Genomic DNA, 21,612 nt, shown 5'->3' with positions numbered 1-21,612 from the left:
TTCGGATGTGGAAACAATAGATCATAGATAATAAAAGTAGACCATAGGCAATTTGGGAAGCAGATAAACGTAGATGGTTGAGATTTCCTTACAGCAGTCCTCCTGTTGGGCACTTGTGACTGCTGTGCCTTAGTCTGTTTTATTTCCCATTAAATAAAAATGATCCAGACTGGGTCTTTGGGGGAAGGAGGTATCAGGGATTGTAGGAGGGATGCTTCTGCAAAACACTCATTTTCTCTCTTTTCTCTCCCCCTCTCACTTCCTCCCTCCCACCTCTCATCCCTCTCATTTCCTTTATTTCTGTATCTTCCTTCCGCCCCTTCTTGCTCTTTCTCTCTCCCTCTTTCTCTCTTTCTTCCTCTCTTCTCTTTCTCTACATACTCTCACCTCTTTCTTTACCATTCCCTGTTTCTGATAACTTCATTTGCTGTTAACAGTTAACATCTGCCTAGGCTTATCAGTCCAACCATATTTTAAAATTTAACCCCTGTTGGGCAGTATTAATGTGGCTTGAAAGCTGCTTGGGGGAGGCAAAGGGATGAAACCAGTATACCAGCAGCTAAATATTTGAATCAGTTGAAATCTTTATTTCTTTCTTTAACCCAGGCCTGAAATTCTGGATGCTTTAGGAAGTGCTTTTTGTATTTGTCTTAAAGTTCACATGTGTACACAGAGAGATCTTGAGGTAATATCATATTACAACTAGATAAGCTATATATTATGTATGTAGGCACTCTGCAAGCAAAATGATATTTTGATTTTCAGGCTCCTTAACCTTGATAGCATAAACACAGGCTTAGATGTGTTTTCCTGAAGGCAACGACTCTGACAATCTTTTCATGGTGCTTGTGTGCCCAAGCTTGCTGTTTACTAGCAGCCGGAGGTCATTACCGTTTTTATTAGGTGATTATATTATAAATATGACTTGGGCCCCCATCAAAGCAGGTTCTTTATGTGTGTTTCTGAACATTCTGGCTCCAAAGTGCTAAAAATCCAAATTGGAATATTGATTGCTGCCTGAATAACAGCCCTCTTCAAGTTTTGAATTAGGCCTCGGGGCTCATGTGTCTTTCTGGAGATAAGTTCTTCTTATAACTTGGGAGGTGGAAGGCCTTAGCTGGTGAGCCCCAGAAGGTAGAGGACCAGAGACAGCCTTGCACGCTGTTCTCACCTTGGGAATGGAGAATTATGAAATGTGTCCTTTTATGATAGACATTAAAAAATTGTCATGATTTGCAAATGCCCTTGTGTTTCCTCTTAGGTAAAGCAAACAATAATATAGTACCATTAATGTTTATTATTTCCAGTCAACTCCCATTGAGTTGCTCTGCAATTCTTCAGATTTTCAAAAACTAAACCATACCTCTCTAGGTTTTTCAATCATATAAGTAGCCCCAAGTTCTAAAGTCTGGCCGTAATATTTGTAGAATGATCAAACATCTCTTAAAGTCATATTTCTCAGTCTTGGTGCTTTTGACATTTTGGGCCAGAGGTTTCTTTTGTGTGCACTGTAGGATGTTTGATGTGTTATCCTGGGCCTCCACTTGGTGTAGTTAAGTTAGTATCTTTCCACTTCTACCTCTTGTGATGATCAAAATGTCTCTAAGCTTTGACCTCCAGTAGGTAGAATAACCCCTGGTTGAGCATCACTTTCTTAATGTGGTATATGGTTGCAGCCTCTGCATGTTCTACTGAGAGATAAAAAGCAGGGTGCAGATGAAAAAATCCTGGGTACAAGCTACTGGTGCACACGTGAGGTTCCCCTCTAGGAGGAACATCCTCGGCCCATCCTGGGAGTTGGCTGCTTCTTCATGTCCTGGTGCTGCATGGCAGCCACAGGGGAACTTTGTAAAATTCAAGAGATTTTGAAACTCATGCGTATGAGGGGTTTTGAAATAATCGATAGAAAAAAGCATATTATATGAGAACTGTGTTTGGATCTCAAATTTGATTGCCCAAAATGAATACCAAACTATGTTTTCCATGCACTGTTCAGATATCCTCCTAGACCTCCAGTAAACACTGGCTGAAGGAATAAGAGTAACCAGTTCTCTCCCAGTGCTTCCACAGATACACTTTGAGGAATGTCTGCACGTATTTTCCTAGTAAACTCACTGAGTCTTTATTGTTCTTTTCTGTCCTAGCTTCTGAAGAGCAGTGGGGCCATAGCAGAAGTGCAGTCTATGTTGGTTGAATAACTAACCTGACACCTAAAAGGAACATTAAAGTGATGAATTAATATTAACCCTCATGACCCTGGACCATTAGATGGGCAGTTTTGCGGTGATTGAGATGATCTATACAGCTCGACGTGGGATAGTCCATGATGCCCATCCTACGAAATCTGTATACCTTGTCTGCTTTGGGTACTATGCTCAGTACCCATGGTGTGCATGTTGAAGGAGGCCTGTCTGGTCTTGTTCAGTGCCTGCTAGTTTCTGGTTTCTGGTTCCTAGGGGATAAATTACTTTATATTATGGTCCCAGATTGTCCCAGTTGCACATGTAACTGCTACATATTCCTGGTATTCCCCTGGCTGCCCTCTCAGAGCCATGGTTAACCTCATAATGATAGCTCTACTTTGAAGGACTCTGTTTGAAGTTATGGAAAAGTCAGAAGACAGCAACTGTTCCCTGGATACATGCTGAAGCAGCACTAAAGTTGAGTATTTGGGAAAGGTATTTGAAATCACTTTTTTAAACTTCAGACTGAAATTCATTCTGTAGACTTTGTGAATTTTAAAAAGACCGTAAAAAACATTTACAAGGTACAGTGGATTTCTAGGTCATAACTCAAGACTTGAGGAGGGAAGTGGAATTAAAAGGCCCTTGAGTTAAACATCAGCAGGGAGGGCAGAAATGACCTGGTTCAACCTTGTGCATTTACAGATGAGCAACCTGTAAGTCCTTGCAAAATAAAATGACTTATCCAAGGTCACAGATTTCTTTTTTTTTCTGTTTTTCTTTTAAAAAATGCTTCTCTTTCTCCGTGTCTTTCTCTGTTCCTCTCCTCTATTAGTAAAATTTAGCATGAGAAGCACGTGTGTATACAATGTGTTTCTGTGATGGTTAACAATGGGTCTAGTTAGGATAGCATAGATAGTCAAGTGCAGCTCTTTTCTTTATGAGTTAATAGTGGTTCAGAGTAAAAGAATGATATTGAAATTTTGGGGAAAATTACATCACGAAAAACTAGCAACTGGTTTTCCCTGCAACTTCTGTTATCTCTGCCTTCATCCATTCACTAGACCCTGCAGCTTCCCTATTTCTTTTGTTTTGTTTTGTTTTGTTTTAACGGTCAGACTCTTTATTGCTGGGGGCCAGGGACTCAGGCGCTCTTGGTGGGATGCGAACGCTTCCTCTTCACCATCACGGGCTTCTGGCTGCGTAGGATGGCGCTGGCTCTGCGGATGGCAGCCATGCGCAGATCGGGGCGGTACTTGTTCTTGCGAATCATGTGCCGGCTGCTGCTGAGCGTGGCCCGTGCATTCTTGTTGATGGTGGTCCGCACATACGAGGTGGCCGGCTTCCGCTGGCCGCTCTGGCGCTTCATGACCACCACGACGCCCTTGCTGTCCGCAGCCGGTTCCACGCCCACGGTCTTGCGGTGGATCAGCCCGTTGTAGCGGAACGAGTTCCGGGCCTTGAGGTTGTTGGGTTCCTTGCTGTACATCTGCTTGTTCCTCTTGATGAGGAAGCTGGAGCAGTTGCGCACGACCATCCACTGAAGGTGCGCGGACATGGCGGCGGCGACTCTTCTCGCTCGGACGGCCGGAAACGGAAAGAGTGAGTTTTTTTTTTTTAAGATTTATTTCTTTTTTTTAATTGCAAAGTCAGATACACAGAGAGGAGGAGAGACAGAGAGGAAGATCATCCGACTGATGATTCACTCCCCAAGTGACTGCAACGGCCAGTGCTGCACCAGTCCGAAGCCAGGAGCCAGGAGCTCTTCCAGGTTTCCCACGCGGGTGCAGGGTCCCAAGGCATTGGGCAGTCCTCGACTGCTTTCCCAGGCCACAAGCAGGGAGCTGGATGGGAAGTGGGGCTGCCGGGAGTAGAACGGCATCCATATGGGATCCCGGGACATTCAAGGCGAGGATTTTAGCCGCTAGGCCATGCTGCCGGGCCCAGCTTCCCTAATTATTTTGTACCTTCATTATTGCATTCATTCATTCACTAGGAGCTGCTTTGTGTTGTATAATAACACACAGCAGGCAGCAAGATATTCCCCCTGCCCTTAATGTGCCTTTTAGACAGGAAACTGGGAAATAAGCAGACGGTGCCTGGGGAGTTAAGAAGGTAGTGCTGGGGCTGTGTGGGCATTGTCAGGAAAGGGAAGTCAGGGAGAGTCTTGGCCATTGCAGACAGAATAGTGTTCATCACAAAGGCTGAGAGAAACCACCGAGCGAGCAAGGTTCTCAGAAAGGGAGGTTGCATAGGCCACAGATGAGCACAGGGCTTGCTCTAAGTCTGGCTCCCATGACTGGCTGGCTGGATGATCCTGTGTCCCACTGCCAGGTGGTAGAGTGTGACAGTGTTCATGTCACATAGAAGGCAGTGGAAACACTCACAAAGGCAGCTGATACCACGCCCACAATCTGTCAATCACTCGTTCTCAACTCTGCGGTTGCTCATATTCTCAAATGAATCTAGCACTTAGCTCCGCTGAAATTGTCTTTCAGATGTGAAAGGTGAAAAAACTACTTTTTTTCTCCAGAGTTTATTTTGTGTGGCTTTCATGCATTTGTCTCATTCTTAGGTTTCCTTCCTCCCATCTTTGTAAAGAGTTGCTGAGTTCAGTGTGGGAGCTGAGCAAGAAGAGGCGCAGGTGGTGGCTGTCACATGGTAGTCAAGACATGGAGCTCGCCCCTTCCTCATTTTGAACCCTCATTTCCATGTCTTTAGGGGTGGATAATGACAGTGCCAGCTTTTTGAGGTTATTGTAAAATTTCACATGAATTAACTTATGTAGGTAGAATGCTCAGAATAGTATCTGATGTGTGATAAGCTGTTTCTCTATGTATTAGCTATTATAATTATGAGCTATTATTATGAACGATTACTGGTGACTTTTCCAACATTTAATAAGCCACTGGCCTGTGCCACACACTGTGTTAGATAATGGGGTGGATTCCTGCATCCCTTTCAGCTCTCATGCTCAGTGATGGATATAAACAACCAAATCTTCCATCTCTGGGGGAAGCATGGTATGGTTAGCTCCAGGGAACTTACTGACTCTCCATTTACAAATTGTTATGTGGGAAATGAAAAATGCATTTAGCTATTACTTTCTTTTACTCATCTTGTTCACCTAGGTGGGTTGCTTTTTTCCTGCCTAATTAAGAGTAAGGGGGTGGGGAATGGAAAGAAACATGTTTGGAGCTTAAGTGTGGGTTGCAATTCCCTAAGAAGGGAAACAAGCTCACACACATGAAAGACAACAGGATTCTTTAAATCGGAAAATCCCTACATATTAGAATATGTAGCAAGGCCATTTTACTTTTTTGGTCTGTGAGGGGGATGAAGACGTAAACATACTTTCACATACTGTCCTTGGCAACAGACCTGTTTAGGGCAGGATGCATTTGGGTAGGGAAATTGTTTTCAGAGTTGCATGGTGCTTTCTGCCCACCTTTTCACTACTACCTGCATTAGGAGACAAAAAACCCAGATCCACACAAGCCAGATAGAAAGGGGTTGAAGTGGATGACCGCATACATTTCCTCTCATTGAGAACCAGCTTGTGAATACGCGGTTCTCCTGTGTTACAGATTACAGGGTTTAGCAAGGCTCACTGGAACGAGACTGGACTTTTCTTCACTTGTATTGATCATTGCCTGTGTAGCCTGGAGTAAGACATAGCACTTTTTGAGACTTTCTGCTTCTATGTTGTCACACCTGTCCTGTCTACCAGTGCCTGGTGTGTTGAGTGGTACAAAGGCAATGAGGGTTGAGCAAAACCTCACCATTGTTAGGGCCTCTATGCTTTGACCTGCTCAGAACCAGTTTCCTCATCTGCATCCAGAAAATGTTGTTACTCGTGCAGCTTAGCTGCTGTGAGCTTCAATGATGCATTGTAATATTCAGTTAAAATTGAGGGGGTCCTTCTTTTTAAGATGCTATGTTTTTTGGGACTCTTATTTCTAGTAGGACATCTTCTTAAAAATTTTGAAATATGGAATGTATACAAAAAGCTTTAAAATGTATGTGTAGTGAATATTGAACATATAGTAATGCAGTAAAATCTTGGGGGCCGGATCCTCACACCAAGACATAGCATTTCATGTTCCCCAGACATCACACAAGAACCCATCCTGCTTCCCTGTCCCCAGATAATTTTTCTGTTACTAATTTCCTTTATGTCTTCCCATACATTATCTGGAACAATTTACTGTTTTATTTCATTTTCCCTGTTTTTAAACTTTATATAAATGGAATCACATTGTATAACATTGTTATGATAATGGTTCTTTGTTATTTTCAAGATTTCCTGGTATTGATGTGTGTAGAGGTAGTTGATCAGTCTCCAGTGCTGTTTATTACTCTGTTCTTATAATAAAACTGAATAATACTAATCTAATACTCCATTTAGTTGTTTGTTTTGCAAACTAGTCATAAGGCACATTTAGCTTGTTTCTAACAAATCATCCATTGATTCTCTCCCAAATGGCCTCAATAGCCAGAATGGGCCAGGCTAAAGCAAGGATCCTGAAACGATTCAGGTCTCCCATATTCGTAGCAGGGTTCCAAGCACTTGAGTCTGCTGCTAGCTTGCCAGGCACACTAGCAAGGAGCTGAATCAGAGTAGAACAGCTGGAATTGAAACCTATTGGGATTAGTGGCTTAACTGGCTGTGCCATGATGTTGACCTCTGATAGTTTGCTTTTAATTTTTTTGAAGATTTATTCATTTTTATTGGAAAGTCAGAGTTACATAACGAAGAAAAGAGGCTGAAGTCCTCGCCTTGAATGCGCCAGGATCCCATATGGTTGCTGATTCTGGTCCTGGAGTCCCTGCTTCCCATCCAGCTCCCTGCTTGTGGCCTGGGAAAACAGTCGAGGACGGCCCAATGCCTTGGGACCCTGCACCTGCATGGGAAATCTGGAAGAGCTCCTGGCTCCCGGCTTTGGATAAGTGCAGCACCAGCCGTTGTGGTCACTTGGGGAGTAAATCATTGGATGGAAGATCTTCCTCTCTGTCTCTCCTCTTCTCTGTATATCTGACTTTGCAATAAGAATAAATAAATCTTAAAAAGAAGAAGAAGAAAAGATAGAACAGTCTTCCATCTGCTGATTCACTCCCCAAGTGGCCTCAATGGCCGGAGCTAAGCTGTTCTGAATCCAGGAGCCAGGAACTTCCTCCAGGTCTCCCACACAGGTGCAGGGTATCAAGGCTTTGGACCATCCTCTACTGCTTTCCCAGGCCACAAGCAGGGAGTTTAATGGTAAGTGGAGTGTCTGGGAACTGGCACTCATATGGGATCCTGGTGTTTGCAAGGTGAGGATTTTAGCCACTAGTCTAACGTGCCTGGCCCCAGCATTTTCTATTGAGAGGAATTTTCTCACTATTCCTGAAGTTGGGCCAATACTACTTTCTTTTGGATTAATGCTAGTCATAGGCACAGCACACCTGCTACGAAGCTGTTGGTATCTACTCCTTCAGCCACAAGAGCCTCTGAGATGTGTAAACCAGAGAAGAAATCATAATGGACCCCACATGACCAGCGGGGAAAACTGCTGCAGGAAGAGGACCTGAATTCTGACAAGGCACTTTCTTAGAAATGTCCCTTTACTATAAATAGGAGTGGATATTCAAATTTAGGTTCCCTGAAAAAAAACTCTGAAGGATTGAAATTAGATTTCAGGCTGATGAAATGAATGCAGGATGGTTGATTCTGAGCTGAGCTCCAACATGTTGCAAAGTTCTGAGCAGCTGGTGCGATGGAGCAGCTGAGCCACAAACAAATACCAGCTGATTTTAGCATTTCATTTTTTCCTGCATGTCCTGGTTTGTTAACTACTGCGTTGGCTCCTGGGGAAGCTTTCTTCATCCGACTCCTTAGCACTTCATCTCACTCTCCCACTGCCTGCTGCATGACCCTGAGCCACAGCCCACTTAGTGACCTGTGTCCCAGAATGGGAGTTGTGACGCATATGAGCTTACTTCTGAAAGTTCAATAAGAAAAATAAATTTAAAGATAGTATTATTTTGGTACAAACTATTTTGAAATCCATGCATATGAGGGTGAGGGTCTTCTGAGAGTTCATGGAAATTGTATTATGAAAACCATGTATGAATTTTAAAATTACTTTCACCAAAATGATTAGTTTTAATTCATGTGCCCATGAATTTTGAAGTTCTTCTGTAAGTGTTCAGAATTTGTAATGTGTGGACGCTGTGCCCAGGACTATTTGTGTTACCCGATTTGTTTTCACAGTAGTACTGTGAGGCAATGACTGCTATTATCCTGATTTTACAGTGAGGAAATTGAACACAGAAAGTTGAGGATCAGATGGGCTTCCCAATCCTCATTGAACCTGGAATGTGGGAATTTGTTTGGGGAGATATCTGTTGAGGTTTTGCCCCTCGTCCTGAGTGATTGGGAACTTGTCTATGTTATGAGTGAGCCCTTTGCCATATGCCTCTTTCACCACTGAAGTCTAGCTATTACATCAGTCATCAACTGTGCAACTGCAAAGGAGAATTCATTGGGATGCTGAATTCTTGGCAAAAAGTTGTCTATAGGCAATGTTCAGGGCTTTTGTCGCTGTGCGAAGCATCTGTCACCACAAGGTTTAAGAGCTACCAAGTTAGATGCCATTCATTGAAACAACAGACCTTTGAAACTGAGCATTTGCAGATGAGGGACTAGATCCACTGAGTTTATAAATTAGTAAACTTTCAGAGACTTTAGCTGATTGCTTTTTAGAAATCTGACCGAATGTTTTAGAGTTGGGAAATTATGATTGTAAGAAATTAACTGTAAAGAATTCATCTGAGAAATAAGTAGCTTATCCTGAACGTTATACTCTATGTGTGTGTGTGTGTGTGTGTGTGTGTGTGTGTGTACACTATTTTGTCACTCTGTCTTTTCATGGAAAGGTTTAAGAGCATACCTTTACTTATTTCTTATTCAAAGATGGCAACAGAAGCTTCAACAGTAAAGGGTAGCAGAGTTTGCATATGTGCATGCTTATATAGGTCTCTGTGTGTCCCCGAATGCATGAATCTTGGGTGTGTGCGTGTCACTTTTGGGCTTCTGTTACTATAAACAGGGTAGTTTGTATACAATAGGAACTAATTTCTCACAGTTGTCGGAGGCTGGAAGTGCAGTTGAGGTGTTGACAGATTAGGTGTCTGGTGAGAATCTGGCTTGTGGGTAGTTTGATGGCACCTTCTAGCTTTGTCCTTGACATGGTAGAAGGGGCAAGGAAGCTGTCTGGATCCTTTATTTATAAGGGTAGTAATCCCATACAGGACTAGTTGCTTAGGACCTAACACCTCCCAAAGGCCCCACCAGCTAGGACTAGTAAATATGTGATTAGATTTCTACATAAGGAACATTGTACGGGCCATAGACATTCACCATGGCAGTGGGTGAGAAGTCTACAGTTAAGTCCCAGAAAAATGGTGATAGAACATGGTATCATGGAGGAAATATTCAAATAATAATTTCTTGGTAAATTACAGTACATTTACAATAATTCAATGAAAGCAGTGATAAATATTAACAATGATTTTCATTTACTGAGCACAGGTTGTATGTTAAATTCTCTTTTAAGGACTCCACATGCGTTAACTAATATAATGATGAGAACTGCTCTGTGAAGTGGCTTAGTATTACCTTGTCCATATAGAGTTGAGAAAATTGAGCTTAAGAAGTTGCCCAAGTTAGCAATGAGAGCTTGCCTGGGATGGGTCCAATTTAATTTGATGGCAGGTATCTAATATGAAACAAATTTAATATATTCATGCTTTTGCCTGACCTTCTTGGTAATTGCTTAATTCTGAGAATTTTGCCTCTTCCTGGAAGGTCCAAGGTGAAGGAATTAAACATTGATTAAATGCTTGATACTGATAAGTGTGTTATTCTTCCGTAGTCTCCTATGCATATATTTACCATGACACTTTTTGATTGCTGTATCACTCACTGGTTGTCTTCCCTTAGATGATGAGCTCTTCATTTATCTACATGATGGTGGTGTTGTGCTGCAGTAGTAACAAGCCATACCAGATCTCAGTAGTTCTGCAGCAGGTTGGCTGTAGCTCTGAGCAGCTCTGTGCCAAGAGTCTTTTTATTTCAGGAATCTAGGATATGGGAAAAGCCCCATCTGGGATATGTGGTCCTCACAGCAGAGGACAGACTTGTAAAAGTTTGAACTGAATGATATAGTGTGTTTGCACTTCCTGATTAGCTCTGTGTACGTTATGTCCATTCATACATCATTGACTAAAACAAGCTACAAGGAACAGGAAATAGTTTCCAACCATATTGAGAAACTGGCAGTCATGTGGTAAAGGGTATGGCTATGTAATACTGTTCTTGGTAAAGACATAGATACTGAGAGCCATAAATCAGTATGCTACATTCTGGGTGTTTCAGATGTTCATTTTTATTCCAGAGGAGACTGAAGACCAGAGATGTTAGGTGCTTTGAATCAGTTACATGACTTCATGCTCAGTCCTTTTCCTCATTGGATTTCAGCAGCATCATCTATTAGATTCCAAAACATAAACCCTTGTCTTGGGACATGCTGAGCTTTATGAAATTTACCAAAGTAACCTGAGAGTGTCTTCATGTATCTGTGACTTCATATGTGATGTTACATGTAACTGCTTATTCTCCACAGTACTTTTCATGGTGCCCTGTGTGCATGGGCTTGATGAACTGAGGACGTCAGAAAGCATTTGTTGTTTTATTTTAGGGGTGGGAGCACCACCTCAGTGGTCTGTAATGTGTTGCTTCAGAGTGCTTATTCCACAATGTTTTTTAGTTGTGTGTATTTATCCCTGTCCCTAACTGGACAGTTTCTGAACATAGTGAAGAGTGGTGCTTTTTTTTTTTTTTTTTTTACACCTGTAGGGCCTTACCATATAAAAGCAGCCATAATGTGCCTGTAAACAAATGAATACATGACGGTTTCTACATAAGAGTGAGACTTGTCCTCATAGGGTTAGTTACTACCCATGCAGTTCATGTACAAGTCAGTGTGGTTGGATTTAAATAGCTCCACAACAAAGGGCCTGGGAAATCAGTCCATAATCAGGACTTGCATGTGTTCTGTCTGCTGATTGTTCCTTTTAAAACCCAGCAATTTTTGTACAGTATGTTTCCAAAGTGATTTTTATTCATCCATTTTCTAGTATAAAATAGGCCTCAATTATTCTCTTTAATTAAGTGATTTTATTTTATTAATTGTTTCTAACTTACAGAATTCCCTAGAGACCCTTTACATGTTTCCAAATGAAGGCAGGGAGAAAAGCACATTAATTATACACACAAACTCCTTTTGGCGAATTAAACATGATGCACAGTGAACGAGAAATGGCTTGCCCTCCTGAGCTATCTATCTTGTCATTAGTGATGGCTTGTATTAGTAGTATTGACATGAGCTTATCCAAATTAGATTCTGCAAAGAGTCATTTTAATTTGCACAAATGTAAGAAGACAAAGTAGTTTGATGTGCAGGATTTTTTTTAACCTCTATTCTGCCGAGTATTGGGGCTTTTATATCGTAATACCATGTATTTTGTTGATTTATTTAAATGTATTTAGTTGAAAGGTACAAAAAGAGAGGGCAAGACAGACAATCTTATGTCTGCTGGTTTATTTAAGAGCCAGGTTTGGGCCAGGCCAATGTCAGGAGCCCAGAACTCTATCCTGGTCTCCCATATGAGAGGCAGGGTTCCAAACACTTAGACCACATTCTGCAGCTTTTCCAGGCATTGGAAGAGGAGCAGTGGGGACTGGAACTAGCACTCTGATTTGGGAATGTGTTGCCAGTGGCAGGTTAACCCAATGTACCACAACTCCAGCTCCCTATCCCCGTTGTAGTGCTTTATAGTGCTCAGGATTTGTAAGACCTGGGACAGCTATTATATTATCACAGCCACAGGTGAACAAACATATGTGCTTCAGTTAAATGTCTTGCTGCAAGTCATTCAACCAGGAAGTGATAGAACATTTTGCATTGTCAATTTAAAAAAAAAACACTCTTCTGAATAGGGCTGGTGATGATAAGGGGTTCAAATCCCTTTCCTCTCATTTTCAGTGGTCAACTCAAGGGAAATCCAGATGTGTTTTGTTAAACTGCCAATTTTGCAAGAATTCCTGGGGTACCTATTAGGCTAGGATATATTGATGATAAACTCTGCTTTTGAGCATATTTTGTGTTCCAGGCCCTACACTTCACAATTCATGCAGGGACCTTGTAAGGTGGGACCTTTTTTGTTCCTATGGTGCAGTACAGGCTCAGAGAGATGAACTAATTCTCTAATGGGCCTATGGCAGGATAATGGTAGAGCTGAGGTTCAAACTAGGAGTTAGACACTGAATCTCAAGCCCTCAGTCATTGCACAGCACTGCTTCTGTGCTGGTGGTTTCTCTCCTTAAGGTGTACATTGTGTATTGTGGGAAGCAGTCACAATTTCAAATCAATGTTAGAAGTTGCTGTGATAACTCTGGTATGGTCTTTGGTGTATCATCTTCAGCCTCATCACAGTCTCAACCAGGAAATAGATCTCATGGCTTTAGGACTCTCATTTGGCTATAGCTAAGCTTGGATTCTATAATCTAAGTTTGGAAAGTGTGTTTTATTTCTAAGACTTCCATTCATTCAGAATAGAGCACATTGCTATATTTGAAGATACAGTAGAGAGATTGCATCCCTTCTGAACTACTGGGGGAATGAATGTGTTGGGTTGATGGGCCAGATGCCATGAGTCAGAATCATTCACTGAGCCCCTTTAGGACTCAGTTCCTGCCATTAGGAACTTCTGAGGGAGTAGAAACAAGTGTGGTGGCATCAGCAACAAAGCAATAGTTGAGGATTGTTAAGGACTTTCTGTCAGTTATTCTTCTAAGTCTCCTCCATGACTTCACCGTTTTTAGACTGAGTCTTTTATCTGTGTTCTGCATATCAGAGGACTTGTTTTGGCTGAGCGAGTTTAAGTGACATGTCTGCTTAAAAGGCAGAAGTGTTTGTCTACACACAGGTTTGTGTAATGAAATTTTATTACATTTGAAAAGACTTATATTCCATCAGCAATATTCACTGAGTGTCTCCTCTGTAGTCAACACTATTCTAGGTGCATGGAATTCATCAGTGAGCAAAATCAAAGCCCCCTACTTTCATAGACCTTGCATTTCAATGAATGCAGATGGCTAATAGATGGGTAGATAGGGTACTTTATGTGATAACTGTAATGAAGATAAGTAGTAAGGGGGAGACCAGTAAGTTAGGTTACAGTTTTAAACAGCATGCTCAGAGAGGGTTTGTGTGTATATATGTTCTGATTGAAAATCTAGTTACTGCTGCCACTTCTGCTTGAAGTCTGTTATTTTTCTCCATTGCTTTATAAAATCTTCGAGTTCAAATCTTTTCATGACAGATTACCTCTCTAGCTCATTGCATATCACTCTTTGGTAAAGAGTTCTTCAATTCTATTGATCCACGTGCATCTCCTTGAAAACACCTCATTCTCTGTGTTTGTGCCTTTGCATGTGCTGTTTCCCTGTAGACACATACTGCCCCTCCAGGAAGCTTTGCTTGGTATTTTTCAAGTATACATTCCCAGGTCCCCATAACTGCACTATGTTCCTGTAGTACCAGTGTTTTATTTCATTCTGCGTTGGCATTGGCTGTGTGTAGGTGGCCCCTTACCAGTAGACTGGATTTTCCAATTCCACAGTGATTTTCTTTGTGGGTACTTAGTAAACCTGGCAGATTGGGAGGTAGGTAGTTAAATAGGTAAGAAAGAAGTCTGAAAGGAACTGAAGATAAGGCAGAAAGGAAAGGATTTTTTTAAAGGAAGTTATGATGAAAGGAAGGGAGAAGGAAGAAAAGAAGGGCAAGTAGAAATGAGTTTTTTGATGAGCAATGACACACTCAGAACTGTATCGCGAAGACATTCATTTGGGCACTTGGTGAAAGAACAATTGTTTAATCCTGTCAGGCACCTGCCCCGCATGAGCACATCTTCTAAAGTTTCACTCTTTGGGTTAATAAGATGCTGAGGTCCCCATGGCCCTTAGGACTTAAATCTGCTAATCATGAAGAAACTGGGGCTGGCAGAGGAGTACATCTGCACAGGTTTCTCTCCCTGCACCGCTCCCCAATAGCACGATGCATCGAGGAAGCCCTGATTGAAAATTCTAATCACAGCTGTGCAGTCCTTCAGGTCGCAACCATTGACAGTTGATTCACTCTTTGTCATGCCTGCTGCCTCTCTCTGGTTATGGTAGTCCTTATTCATGAGTCTATCATTAGCAGACAAAACATGATGGATTGGCTGGGGTTTCTTTCATCCTTGGAACTTGGAGAAGGCTCCTTGTTTTTCAGACTCTCAGGGTCCAAGTGGGACATTACAGTGAATGAAAGAAGAAAGTAATACAATACTGGATGTGCCTGTTTCCTGCCATTGTTTAGAAAGGGAACGATGCATTATGGGAAATGCAAGTATATAGCATACATATCAGCCCCACCCCCACTCTCAGCTTGAACCCAATAGCCACGGATGCAGAAAATCATTGATCATGGAGCTTCAGCTTCGTCCTCAAGATGCCATACCCCTTTAAAATCAGAATAGTAGGCAGTTTCCAAATTAGATCCTAAGAAGCGAACTCAACACACAACAAAGTCTTTGGATTTTGGAAACAACCAAAGGCCCAAACGGATTAGAATGAATGGATTATTTTTTAATTACTATTCTTAGAAGTGGGTTCAAGGCAGTTCTTAAATCTGTGGTCTTTCTTTAAATGATGCTGTGTACATCAGCCATTTAGTGCTTTGCTTTTATTTCTTAATTTAATTCTAGGACTCTGAAGCTTTATTTAATGTTTCAGTGAGCCAAATAGCTATGTTTGGATCCAATGAAAGATTGATAGAAGTGATTTTCAAATGTGGAATCAAAACATAGTGAAAAAATGTCACGTTTAAATAAAATGCAGTACTTGGAGGCATCATGTGGTAGTGTAATAAATGACTTCGTGATATCAAGCTGACAGGTTTTGAAGGAGAATTTCTTTAAAAAATTTCAGGTGATTCATTTTTATGATTAACGATGGTAAAAACAATTACTAGGGAATTTTTAAGTGAAGGGAAAGAAGCTTTGAGGTGTTTATAGATAGCATAAGACTGCCTTCATTTTCACACTTCGCCCATGTGAGCTATGAAGTTGTATGTTTGTGAGGTTTGGTTGATGGTCCCAGAGCTCTGGGCGTGTTGCTCATTGATCCCAGGCCTCATCTGTTATTTGCACTATGGAAGAGGGTTGAGCAAGGCTGCAGCAGTAACAGTGCAGAGAACACCACTGGCTTTGAATGTAGGAAGACCTCAGTGTAAGTCTGTGACCCCAGGGTAGGTCTCTTAACCTCCTGCATCTTCTTCTTTGAGCATTAAAACTGTGGCAAGTGAAATAGAAATGAGTGCTGAGTATCTGACATGGGGCTTTGCTTGTTCTCAGTCAATGATGCAAAAAGCAATGGCCAACATACATTTTATTCATTTGACCAACACTGGTGGTTATTGATTGCATTTTCTACTGGAAGCTCTGCAGGAAAGTGACTTGCCGTCCATTAAATGGTGCCATAATCCTAAGTGGAGATGGATGTACTAACAGAGAAAGGAAAACCATGGCAGAATTGTGACTTGTTGGAGACAGGCAGAGTATCTATCTACCTCATAGTTAGGTCTGCTGTGGTGCCTGGCTCCTGTGAATATTTGCTGTGTACATTACATTGAAAAGATAAGGAGTGAGGTAGAAAAGTAAAATGGAAAAGGTCTACGTCTTAGGGATCTCCAGATAAACGGAGTCAACAGGATTATATAGTCAGTCTTCCATTTTTACTTATACTGCGTCTCTGAATTCAACCAACCATGGAGTCAAAATGTGACAGAAAGACTACATCTAAATGACTATGTACAGAGTTTTCTTTTCATTATTCCCTAAAATAACAGTATAACAAGCATTTACCTGGCATTTAAACTATGTTAGATATTACAAATAATCTAGAGACAGTTTACAGTATATAGGAAAATGTGCCTATTACTAGGTTATATGCAGTTACTTCATAATTTGTATAAGGGCCCTGAGCACCTGTAAATGTTGATGTCCCAGGCATGGGGAAGGAGGTTTGGGGAGGAAGGGATACAATATAGGGATAATTCTACACAGAAATAAAGATGTACCATCAGCAATTGACTCACAGTATGTGGAGGCTGGCAAATCCAAGGTCTGCAGTCTAGACCAACAGGCTGAACACCCAGGACAGCCAGTGGTGCAGATGCATTTTGTAGACCGTCTGCCATAGGCTTCTCTTATTTCTACTTCAAGAAAGCTGATTTTTTTTGTTGTTATTCTGTTCAGGTCCTCAGCTTACTCCTGGAGACCCACCCACTTTATGGAAGACAATCTGCTTGATTCAAAGTCCACTGATTTAAATGTTCATCTCATCCAAAATACTCTCCAATTTGACACATAAAATTAAGTCTCACACTCGAGAAGTAATTCATTCTAAGCACATGTACCAGCAAAAGTTCTAAATTAAGAAAAAGTCTGGATTGAAATTGTGTTCCTTCAGTATACTTTTTTTTCTGTGTTGTCTTTCAAGATTTTAAACGTGTGGGCTTTGTGTTTTTGTCTGTACAGTGGAAGTAATAATAGTGCTGATGCCACACGGTGGCCATGAACTGGATAAGAGGCTATGTGAAGCATTTTAGCAAGTGCTGGGGAAACTTGAAATGCTAGGATTGCTAGTCTTACACACATGTTTTTAATATTAGGCATATTCTATTCAAGCATATACCCTTGCTACATCTTTAAGGTATGCTTTAAGCAGAACTCTTTCTTGATTCTATTAACACATTTTCAATTTGTGAGACTAAGTACTATCTATGTATGTACTCTATGTGCATTTTTTGCTGTAATCTTTAACACAAATGTGGTATATTATTGTGCCCATCCAGACAACAAATTGAGGTTTAGAAAGATTAAATGCTGTGTTCCAGATTATACAGTAAGTGGCTCAGTGGCAGAATAAAGTAACACTCAGAATTCTTCCAATTCATCCACTACAATTTTCATCTTAATGTGACTATGAGTTGTTGGATGGGATGGAATCTGCTTGGTATACATTTCAGGCCTTTTGGATTTGGAAATATAATCATTTTTGTTGTAATATAAGTTTCCTGTACAGGAATTGGAGGTATTCAACCGTATTACATTGAGTTTTGATTTTTTGTCTACCTTGCTTCATTTCCTTTTTGACTGTACTGAGACTCTAGAAAATGACAGGTATAAAACACATCACGTTTTACATGCCAGGGAGCTGAGTAGTTAACTTCTGAGCAGGGAGAAATGACAAATTAGCACATGTGTGTGTTTTATGTAAGCTCAGTGTTAGTAGACTGGGTTGTTTGCAGCCCAGTGGCACAGTGCAAGTCAGTGATGGTCTGAGCTGAATTCTGGTTGTTTTCAGTCACATCAGGGGTTCACTACTACACCAATCATCATTGCTCTGGGAAAATCACATCAAAAGGTGTTTGTGTGTATTGTGTATTGTGTACATGCATGTACATGTGCGTTTAATCTGTTTAGTCTGTTCCCTGACTACATCTATATCCTACTTGTAATCTCCATGCTTGGTGTTATTTCATACAATTGATGAACAGAATTGGATGCAACTCATTACTGGATTGGTTTGTTTAGTGCTTCTGGGCTCCTGAATTATTCTTGACTTAAATGCTAAACTCTCCTTCTTTATCTGCCTGATTGCTTCCTCTGTGTGCTTCCAAATCTGATTCAGTCTTGTGAAGCTTGAAATTTCCACCTGTGTATTCATTCCTTGTCTCCCAAGCCCGGTGAGTTCCTTTCTCACTGATGCCTGCTCTTGGACCCATGCATAGCTCTGATACTGGCCCCACTGTTCTCAAAATGACTTCCTGAGCATGGAGCCAGTTAAGTAGTTGGGCCAAAGTCTTCAAAATCTAAAAGCCATAGGCTTTAGCCCCAGTTCTGCTGCTTTCTAATTTTTGAAGTGACAGAATCTTCCTGAAATACAGTTTTCCCATTTGGATTATATACATTATAGTGCATTTCTTTATAAAATTAAAGAGATAATGAGCATGAAATAGCGGAGTGTTTGTCCCTTAGCTAACACGCAACAAATAGAATTTCTTATCTGACTCCTTCATCATATCTCTCTGTTCTGTTTCTCTTGAGCTCATGGAGATCAGGAGTCTTGCTCTGTTTCTTTCACAATCTTTAGCTTGTAGCACAGCAGATTAAGTGAATCTGTAAATTCTATGCAGGCCAAATACATAGAACGATTTTATTAACTCAGAGAATATATTTAGGAAAAAACTTGCCGTAATCTGTCAGAAAGAAGACGTTTATTTTGTCTTAATAGAGGGGCATGTGGTTGAGCAGCTGTTGCCTTTGAAGACAACTGAAGCCAGATATTCTGAATTTATGTGGAGGCACCTAGAATTTGGGATTTACTTGTCTTTGATTCCCAAGGTTGTGGTATGTCTTAGTGTTAGAGGCACAGGTTTTTTTTTTTAAGATGTGTTTATTTTTATTGTAATATAGATATACAGAGAGGAGGAGAGGCAGGGAAACATCTTCCATCTGCTGATTTCAAGTGGCCACAGCTACTGGAGCTGAGCTGATCTGAAGCCAGGAACCAGGAGCTTTCTCAGGTTCTTCCAGCCAGATGCAGGGTCCCACGGCTTTGGGCTGTCCTTTTACTGTTTTCCTGGGCCAAAAGCAGGGTGCTTGATGGGGAGCGATACTGCCAGAACATGAACTGGTACCCATGTGGGATCCAGGCACATGCAAGGCAAGGAACATAGGTATTTTTTTTTTCTGGCTCAGCTATTAGGGAACTTGGAATTCTCGCTTTTCCTCCATCACTAGCATCCTGCAAAGTTGGTATAACTACAGTGAAGTTTTGTTCCATGCAGCTCCAAGGACTGAGGGGAGTTACATGTATGTCTCTTGCTTGCTTGTCACTGAAAATTACTGCTGCAAGCAAGCAAGCCCTTGTGTCTGCTTTGTTATGACACAGCTTTGAGCCCGTCGAAGTGCTCAGTGGTACTGGCAGTTGGTAACAGCAAGTGAGGAAGTGGTAGACAGTGATGCATTTCAGCAGCTCTGTGTTCAAATTCTGCTGTACCATTTCTTTATTTCATTTAACATTTTTAAAAAAGATTTATTTTATTTTTATTGCAAAGTCGGATATACAGAAAAGAGGAGCGACAGAGAGGAAGATCTTCCAACTGTTGATTCACTCCCCAAGCTGCCACAATGGCTGAAGCTTAGCCAATCTGAAGCCAGGAGGCCTGGGCCTCTTCCAGGTTTCCCACGCAGTTGCAGGGTCCCAAGGCTTTGGGCTGTGCTTGACTGCTTCTAAGGCCACAAGCAGGGAGCTGGATGGGAAGCAGGGCTGCCAGGATTATAACTGGTGCCCATGAAGGATCCTGACACATTCAAGGCAAGGACCTTAGCTGCTAGGCTACAGCGCTGAGCACTTTATTTCATTTAACATTTTATGTATTTATGTTAGAGGCAGAGCAACAGAGAAAAAGAGAGAGGGAGATGGAGAAAAATTGAGAGGCCTAAAGAAAGATCAAGATCTTCCATTTTTTTTTAGTCCACTTTCCAAATGTTTCCAACAGCTGGGACTGAACCAGGAGAAAGTTAAGAGCCTAGAGCTCCAAACAGGTCTTCCACATGGATGACAGGGATCCAAATACTTCTGCTACCCTCCTAGGTGCATTATCAGGAAACTGGGTCATAAGCAGAGAACCAGGGCTTGAGCTAATTCTGTGACGTGGTATGCTGGTGTCGCAAACAGTGGCTTTCCCTTGTCACCATAACACTGGCTCCCAGCTATACTACTTTTAATCGAGTGGGCCTGAAGGCCAATTTCTTGGTTTCTGTATCTCATGTTCCTTATTTACGAAGAAAAAGGAACAAAAATTGAGGATAAAAATAAAATCTGTCACCTAAATCATGTGAAGATCAAATGAGTTGATACATTTCTTTAAGCATAGGACTTGACATGCTCCAAAATTCCTTATTAAGGATACTAAGTCAGGACCCAGATTCCAGATGATGGGCTAAGTGGGAGACTGTTGGGATCTTGAGTGCCTGTCCATGTGAGAAGTCAGCTCCGTTTATAAATGTTGTTGCTGGCTGCCACAATTACTGCTAAAGAGATAAAGTGTTCTGTGCTTCTCATTTCCTGCCCATGAAGAAATGCATCTCAGGATAAGCACGTGATACGGAGATTCTGCATAATCATTGAGACAAAGAGGCTGTAATCAGTATTGCAGTCACATAAAACTAAATTCTTCAGTGATGACCCTAGGCAAAGTGCACATGAATATAAATAGTTTTCATCCCTGACTGTGTTATGTTTGTGTTCACTGGGAGGGAGAGTCCTCACCATGCTACAAGTATACCTAGTGTGGGATTCCTCCACACACGCAGGCATACTGCATGTTGTGTGGTACTGGAAGGTGTCCGAGTGGTGTGATCATGTGTTCACTGTCAGCCTTGAATGGTGTCAGCAGTGGGACAAACGTGTTGCTGTGTGCATGAATGGAAACAGGACCCTCTTCAAGGCATGCCCTTTTAAGGGTGCCCAGGATTTCATAATTTTTAGAGGCAAGGCTTTGTAACCAATGGAGGAAGTTTAATGTCAGAAAAATATAGACCGGAAGCCGACTGATTTCCAGCCAGTGTGAATGATGCTGAATCTGTTCACAGAGCCCTGCACCCAACACTGCATCTCCCCCAGTGTGTGGTGGGCACTTGTCAGAAGCCAGGTTTTAAAAATCTGCATAGGAATCATTGCCAGTGCCTGGAGGTTTGGGCTGGGTGCGCTGATCAAAGCATGAGACGAAAAGAGTACAAATTAAACAAATGAAGCTGCTCTGAAGCACCCAGCATGGCAGGATCAGGCTTGGAGTTTGGCTCAGAGGTTAAGATGGCACTTGGCATGCCTGTATTCCAGATCAGAGCGCCTCATTTGTGCTCAGACTCTGCTGCCCAGCCAGCCTCCTGTTAACGCACACCGTTGGAGGCAGCAGGTGCTGGCTCACAGACATGGGTCCCTGCCTCTCACGTGGGAGATCTGGAAGGAGTTCCAGCCATGGCCTGGCCCAGCCATGCTGGTTGTAGACATTTGAGGTGTGGAGTAGTAAAATGAAGATAATCTGTCTCCTCTTTTTGCTTTTCAAATTAGTGAAAATAAATTTGAAAATATTTTTTAAAATGTAAGTAAAGAAAATTGTATCCTTTTTGGAGTGATGGGAGTGGTGGGGAAGAGGCTGTTGGAATTTCTTGCCGAGATTTACTTTCAAGGAATGAAATGAACTTCACTGGC

The 21,612-nt window shown here is 41.7% G+C and overlaps 2 protein-coding genes across 10 annotated transcripts in view; one reads left to right on the top strand and one right to left on the bottom strand.

Moving 5' to 3' along the window:
• The window catches only part of DAB1 (DAB adaptor protein 1), a 409,353-nt gene that overhangs the window by 46,622 nt on the left and 341,119 nt on the right, over positions 1–21,612 (top strand). The gene's annotated exons all lie outside the window — the stretch shown is intronic.
• On the bottom strand, positions 3,280–3,780 carry LOC101527718 (large ribosomal subunit protein eL28-like). Its single transcript, XM_058656415.1, has one exon. It carries the CDS (start codon positions 3,739–3,741, stop codon positions 3,328–3,330), a length of 414 nt encoding a protein of 137 aa, XP_058512398.1. The 5' UTR covers positions 3,742–3,780; the 3' UTR covers positions 3,280–3,327.

This window comes from Ochotona princeps, chromosome 2, assembly GCF_030435755.1.
Source record: "Ochotona princeps isolate mOchPri1 chromosome 2, mOchPri1.hap1, whole genome shotgun sequence".
NCBI lineage: Eukaryota > Metazoa > Chordata > Mammalia > Lagomorpha > Ochotonidae > Ochotona > Ochotona princeps.
This window is presented reverse-complemented; position numbering and strand designations above follow the sequence as displayed.

Excerpts from the sequence above, each read along its gene's own strand:
- LOC101527718 (XM_058656415.1), bottom strand. The coding sequence starts at position 3,741 with ATGTCCGCGCACCTTCAGTGGATGGTCGTGCGCAACTGCTCCAGCTTC.